This window comes from Microtus oregoni, unplaced genomic scaffold (genome assembly GCF_018167655.1).
Source record: "Microtus oregoni isolate MIOR12 unplaced genomic scaffold, Mior012 000056F_ref0000123, whole genome shotgun sequence".
Lineage (NCBI taxonomy): Eukaryota > Metazoa > Chordata > Mammalia > Rodentia > Cricetidae > Microtus > Microtus oregoni.
Window position 1 is genome coordinate 12,464,008 of NW_024543832.1, and position 6,390 is coordinate 12,470,397.

Consider the following 6,390-nt stretch of genomic DNA (forward strand, 5'->3'; position numbering starts at 1 on the left):
CTGTCCTGGAACTTGCTTGGTAAACCAGGCCGGCCTCAAATCACAGAGATCGACCTGCCTCTGCCTCCCAAGTGCTGGTATTAAAGGCGTGTACCACTACTACCCAGCTTGATTTGATTCTTAGTCTCCTAAAGATGTTAAGGCCTGGGTATTTTATGTGTGTGTACTTACTCATATGTATATTTGTTTGCTGTATTGTATAAACAGACAATCGTATTTCCATGTACATATAGGGTGCAGAAGAGTAGGTTTCAGAATTGCAGCTAAAGTTCAATTACGTACGCTCTGTTTCTAGTTGTCTAATTCAGACTCTAAGAACTGTTTGTTGATTTTACTGTGTCCTAACCTGTAGTGCACAGCTCTGCTGTGCTCCAGGACTCAGCCTTCTAGAAAAGTCAAGGGCCCATGTGGTCCATAAGCATGATGATCAGCTGACCAGTGAAATGAGTGGATAAGCCACAGAAGGGCAGCCGGTGGTCAGAGATCACTCAGGTGCCAGGGCTGAGTCACTGTTCAGCCATGGATGCTGGCGGCAGAGGGGCTCCAGCCTCTCAGTCTCTCTTATATTCCACAGCAAACTGATCCCAAATATACTGTGGACAGAATAGCTGATTAAAAAAAAACAAAAAAACAACTTTATTTTAAAAGTTACAGTAATTGAATTGTAGGTTGTATTCATAAATCGTGAATGACATTTATGATGATGATTACAGATGCAGTGCAGTGTGCAGTTACTTGTCACTCATTTGCTTCATACACAGGTATGCTTTTATGTCTGGGGCTGGAGAGATGACTCAGTGGTTAAAAGTACTGGCTGCTCTTCCAGAGGACCCATGAATGTGGGTTCTACCCCCCCCCCCCCCCCCCCCCCGGCACCCACATGGTGGCTCACAGCCATCCATAACTTCAGTTCCAGGGGGATCTGATGCCCTCTTCTGGCCTTCTTTGGTACCAGGCATGCACTTGGTGCATAGATATACATACAAGCAAAACACCCATGCATATAAAATAAAAATAAATAATTCTGAAGAAAAAAAGTAATGTCACCTGAGATCATTTAAATCTAGTAAATGTCCACAAAGAGGTGGTCTTTCCTCGGCTAGGACTTTAGTCCTCTTCGCTTTCCCCGGGCAGTGATGATTTGAATATAAACCAGCATTACTCCCATCCCGCTCGATTTCCAGATTTGTTGAAATTGGGTTTTGGTTTGGTTTGGTTTTTTTAGTATTGTGGAACTCCCCGCTTTTACATCATAGAATGTCATTTACCTTCCTAGGTCTAGGTTACTCAGCTTGGTCTATGCCACGATGTTCTCAATTATCTTTCCCATCATCTCTTAAGGTGCGAAATTGAAAGCTGTGCTTGCTAATAAATGTAGAGCTGTGTGTCAGGTTGTGTGTGGTTATACTTTCTAAACTTGTGCTTGTCTCTCTTTTTGTCTCTTCATTAAGACGACATGGATGATAATGCAGAATGCTTGAAAGAAGGCAGCAGAGACAGTTCTGAAGCCCTGAAGTGCAAACACGCATGGCCCAAAGGAACAAAGCGAGGGCTCTCCAAGTGGAAGCAGAACAAGGAGAGGAAGACGGGGTTTAAACTGAACCTGTACACCCCACCAGAAACACCCATGGAGCCAGACGACCAGGTGGCAGTAGAAGAGCAGAAGGAGGTCTCAGAAGACAAGAGCAGCCCTGTGGGAACAGAGCGGGAGGTGACAGAGGCCCTGGAAACACTACTGCCGCAGGAAGGAAACAGAAAGGAAGAGACAGGCGCACCTGTGAGTCCTTGTAAATCACCAAGTGAAAAGGTAGATGAGGACCTCATCAAAGGTGAGGAGGAGGAAGAGGAGGAGGAGGAGGAGGAAGAGCGAGAGGAGGAGGAAGAAGGAGGAACTGCAGAAAAAGACCAAGATGGTGCTGAAAGTAAAGAGAAAGAAGAACCAGAAATCTGCATGGAAAAAGAAGATCCTGTGCATCTGGATGATCACGAGGAGGAGGAGGAAGAGGAGGAAGAGCCATCTCACAATGAGGACCATGATGCGGATGATGAAGATGACAGTCACATGGAGAGGGGTGACCTCCCAAAGGAAGCCTTCAAGGATGCGCTAGAGAGCCAGGAAGCTTTTTTAGACCTTAGTGTTCAACCTGATCATTCTAACCCTGAGGTCCTTATGGATTGCGGCGTAGATCTTGCAGTTGCATGTACCAATGAGTCGAAAGAACTTTCTGGGGACACTGGAACTGCACCCGAGTCTGATGAGGAGCCCCCAGAAGACCAGACTCAGAAGCAGGACCAGAAGAACAGTGATGATATCAACGAGGAGCTCAAAGAGGGAGGCACAGCCCCTGTGGAAATTGACTCGGAGACCGTCCAGGCTGTTCAGTCTTTGACCCAAGAAAACAGGGAACACGATGACACCTTTCAGGATTGTGCCGAGACTCAAGAAGCCTGTAGAACCCTGCAGAACTATACACATACAGACCAAAGCCCTCAAATTGCCACCACTCTGGACGAATGCCAACCGTCAGACCACAGCCCAGTTTCTTCTGTCCATTCCCACCCTGGCCAGTCAGTTCATTCTGTCAATAGCCCCAATGTCCCCGCCCTAGAGAATAGCTATGCCCAAATCAGCCCTGATCAGACTGCCATCACAGTGCCGCCTCTGCAGAGCATGGAGACCAGCCCCATGATGGATGTGCCGTCAGTCTCAGATCACTCACAGCAAGTCGTTGACAGTGGCTTTAGTGACCTGGGCAGTATCGAGAGCACAACGGAGAACTACGAAAACCCAAGCAGCTATGACTCAACCATGGGTGGCAGCATCTGCGGAAACGGCTCTTCCCAGAACAGCTGCTCCTACAGCAGCCTCACCTCTAGCAATCTGACGCAGAGCAGCTGTGCCGTCACCCAGCAGATGTCCAACATCAGTGGGAGCTGCAGCATGCTGCAGCAGCCCAGCATCAGCTCCCCTCCAACCTGCAGCGTCAAGTCTCCCCAAGGCTGTGTGGTGGAGAGGCCTCCCAGCAGCAACCAGCAGCTAGCTCAGTGCAGCATGGCCGCCAACTTTACCCCACCCATGCAGCTGGCTGACATCCCCGAGACCAGCAATGCCAACATTGGCTTATATGAGCGAATGGGTCAAAGTGATTTTGGGGCTGGACACTACCCACAGCCATCTGCCACCTTCAGCCTTGCCAAACTGCAGCAGTTAACGAATACCCTTATTGACCATTCATTGCCTTACAGCCACTCTGCTGCTGTGACTTCCTATGCAAACAGTGCCTCTTTGTCCACACCACTAAGTAACACAGGGCTTGTTCAGCTTTCTCAGTCTCCACACTCCGTCCCTGGGGGACCCCAAGCACAAGCTACCATGACCCCACCCCCTAACCTGACTCCTCCTCCCATGAATCTGCCACCGCCTCTTTTGCAGCGGAACATGGCTACTTCAAACATTGGCATCTCCCACAGCCAAAGACTGCAAACTCAGATTGCCAGCAAGGGCCACGTCTCCATGAGAACCAAGTCGGCATCTCTGTCACCAGCCACTGCCCCCCATCAGTCACAAATCTATGGGCGTTCCCAGACTGTAGCCATGCAGGGTCCTGCACGGACTTTAACAATGCAAAGAGGCATGAACATGAGTGTGAACTTGATGCCAGCGCCGGCCTACAATGTCAACTCTGTGAACATGAACATGAACACTCTGAATGCCATGAACGGGTACAGCATGTCCCAGCCAATGATGAACAGTGGCTACCATAGCAACCATGGCTACATGAATCAAACACCCCAGTACCCTATGCAGATGCAGATGGGCATGATGGGGACCCAGCCATATGCCCAGCAGCCAATGCAGACCCCACCCCACAGTAACATGATGTACACGGCCCCTGGACACCATGGCTACATGAACACAGGCATGTCCAAACAATCTCTCAATGGGTCCTACATGAGAAGGTAGGCAGCCTGGCAGCCCACAGAGCCCGCTGGGCCGCACTGTTGGATTGATCTGCACAAATACCTTTGAAGAGTACGATTTCAAAACCAGCATTGGTGTGAATGCAAAAACATTGTTGGCACCATTTATTTAAAAAAAAAAAAGCTGTATGCAGCAGAAAGCCTTATACAAGTTGTTTTTCTTTTTTCCTTTTTTCTTTTTTGGTACCTTTGTTTCTGTTACTTTTTCTATAAAATCCTCTGCAAAAGGAAGGCCTCCCTTAGGACTACGGTTAGGGGCAGCCACTCTTGGTGCCTGCTTCCCTTAAACAGTGTGGATACAAGCCCCTCCCCAGATCACCTGTTTTAATATTGAACCCGGAGCTTTTTTCCTTCCTTGTCGACTCCATGTAAATGCCTTTAGCATTTCAATTACTGTATATTTTGTTTAAGGTGACACTTCCGCATGCCGCTAATGTCTTTGTTAGTGACAGTGCATTTTGTAGTACTGTACAAGTGTTGTGCTAACGGTAAGCCATTTCTTAAGTTTTTTGCCTTGATTAGGGTACCCTAATTTGAGGGTTTAAAAAAAACTCTATTTTTGTTAATTATAAAACTGTAAAGAGCTATCAGAGCTGTCCCCATCTGGTTAGTCAAGAGGGTTATTGCTAACTGTTCGGTGTAAAGTTGAGACCCTTTTCCATTCTGGTGGCAGGTTCCTTTGGGGGAAGGCAGCTTTCTGTTTTATAAATGCACACTTTTGTTTATTGAATGAAGCATATCTCAGTATTTATCTGTCAGGTTTTGAAGCATTTCATATATGTCCAAATACTTGGCAGGATTAAAAAAAATAGTGAATTTGGTGTAAAGTTGCTATTTTATGGAAATGCCTCTAACTTTACATTTTCATTCCATCTGTAGATTTTTCTATCTTTATAAAATATTGGAGTTATTTTTTAAGGAAAAATAGAAGAGTAGCTTGTGAATAGCTCAAACTAAGCTTACAAATCGCATGTAAAAAAGCAAAAAAGTTATTTGTGTCTGTTTATATTGCTTCCTTTTGTAGCCTTTGTACCTATACAGGTGACAGTGAGGGCCAAGCAGAGGCGCGACCTTGTATAAAATAGGAGCCAGCAGCACTCGCGTATTTATCTCTTCTCTTTTTAGTCAGTTACTTCAAAAAAAGAAAAAACAAAAAAAGCTGTACATTTTAACATAAAATAAATTATGATGAGCCATTTTTAGCCTCTTGTGTCCTGTCATATTGTGATTGATGGAGGATGCCAGCGGAACTGTCATCTACCACATCTGGAACACATACACATCTGGGGAAATAAATTATTTAGTGTAAATTCGAGTTAGGAGACTTTTCTGATTTGTTTTGACTTTGGGGGAGGGGTTGGCAGTAAATAAGAGAAATATCTAATAAAACCATCACATATACCAAATACCTATTTAATAAATTAATTTATAATGGATTTTAATGCTTTTCATGAAAGTTTACTTTATGCTAGTGCATACCTTCTGTATGCCAATCATTGTCTTTCAAATAAAGTAAGTTTGGTTTTTTCTTTTTGCCTTTGATCTTCATTTGCACAGAGCGCTCACAAGGATATCCAGTTGCCTCATTTGTACCAGCTCTAGAAACCCGGGGGCCTGGTACCACACTAGCAAGCTTCTTTTTTAGAAGATTGCTATCACAAACACCCGATTTTCTTTTGAAAAGTGTGACAGCTTCACTCAGTTGTGAAGGACTGTATGATCCCTTTAGAGTTCATAGTTTCACACACACATACACCACCCAAAGGTGAGTGTTTATAGACATTGCATGACCTTCAGAGAGAGTTCTGACTGTCCGCTAAAATATTTTATTACTTGAACAACAAGTTGAGAAGTAAGCGCTTGGCTTGGCACCTGCGTGTGACTGGCCCACTGAGTGTTTAAGGGCATCTACGTGTGGGCGCTCACGGTTCTGCAGACATTGACACAAAGCGCAACATGGGCTCAGCCAGAACAAAAGGCCACCCCAATAGAAGAAGCCTGCGGGGCTCTGGCTTCCTGTTCTCACCAATGGTTGCTTCCAGTGCATGAATGGCAGGGATAGCATCCACATTTTACCTCTTGAGTTTTGTGCTCCTGCCAAGCCAGTGATGATACTTGAAGATGGGGAAGGGGTCTTAGAAGACCCTCCTGCAGGGCTGGCGACGCAAAAGGGGAGCAGAATATGATTTGTGGGGAAAGGACATGCCAGATGTCTTCTGAGGAGCAGGTGATTGGGTGCAGTTTTGAGCCAATCAAATCGCTAGAAGGTTGGGAGTGGTTGAGGGCCCCAGCAGGACAGTGGACCACATATCTGGCGGGAAACTTGTTTCTGTCTAGGAACCCCACAGACACCCTTCTCCAGGTCCCTCCTTGGAACATTTATGTGCTAGCTTCGTGCCTCCCTCTTGT

At 46.0% G+C, this 6,390-nt stretch overlaps 1 protein-coding gene across 7 annotated transcripts in view; it reads left to right on the forward strand.

The window, feature by feature from the left end:
• Kat6b (lysine acetyltransferase 6B) overlaps nucleotides 1–5,457 on the forward strand; it is a 186,548-nt gene extending 181,091 nt beyond the window's left edge. For all 7 annotated transcript variants that reach the window (XM_041638852.1, XM_041638851.1, XM_041638849.1 and 4 more), the window contains one exon: nucleotides 1,452–5,457. In XM_041638852.1, coding sequence (XP_041494786.1) covers nucleotides 1,452–3,964 — 2,513 coding nt within the window. In that variant the 3' untranslated portion in view covers nucleotides 3,965–5,457. The remainder of the gene's footprint in view (nucleotides 1–1,451) is intronic.
• Nucleotides 5,458–6,390: the final 933 nt, after the last annotated feature.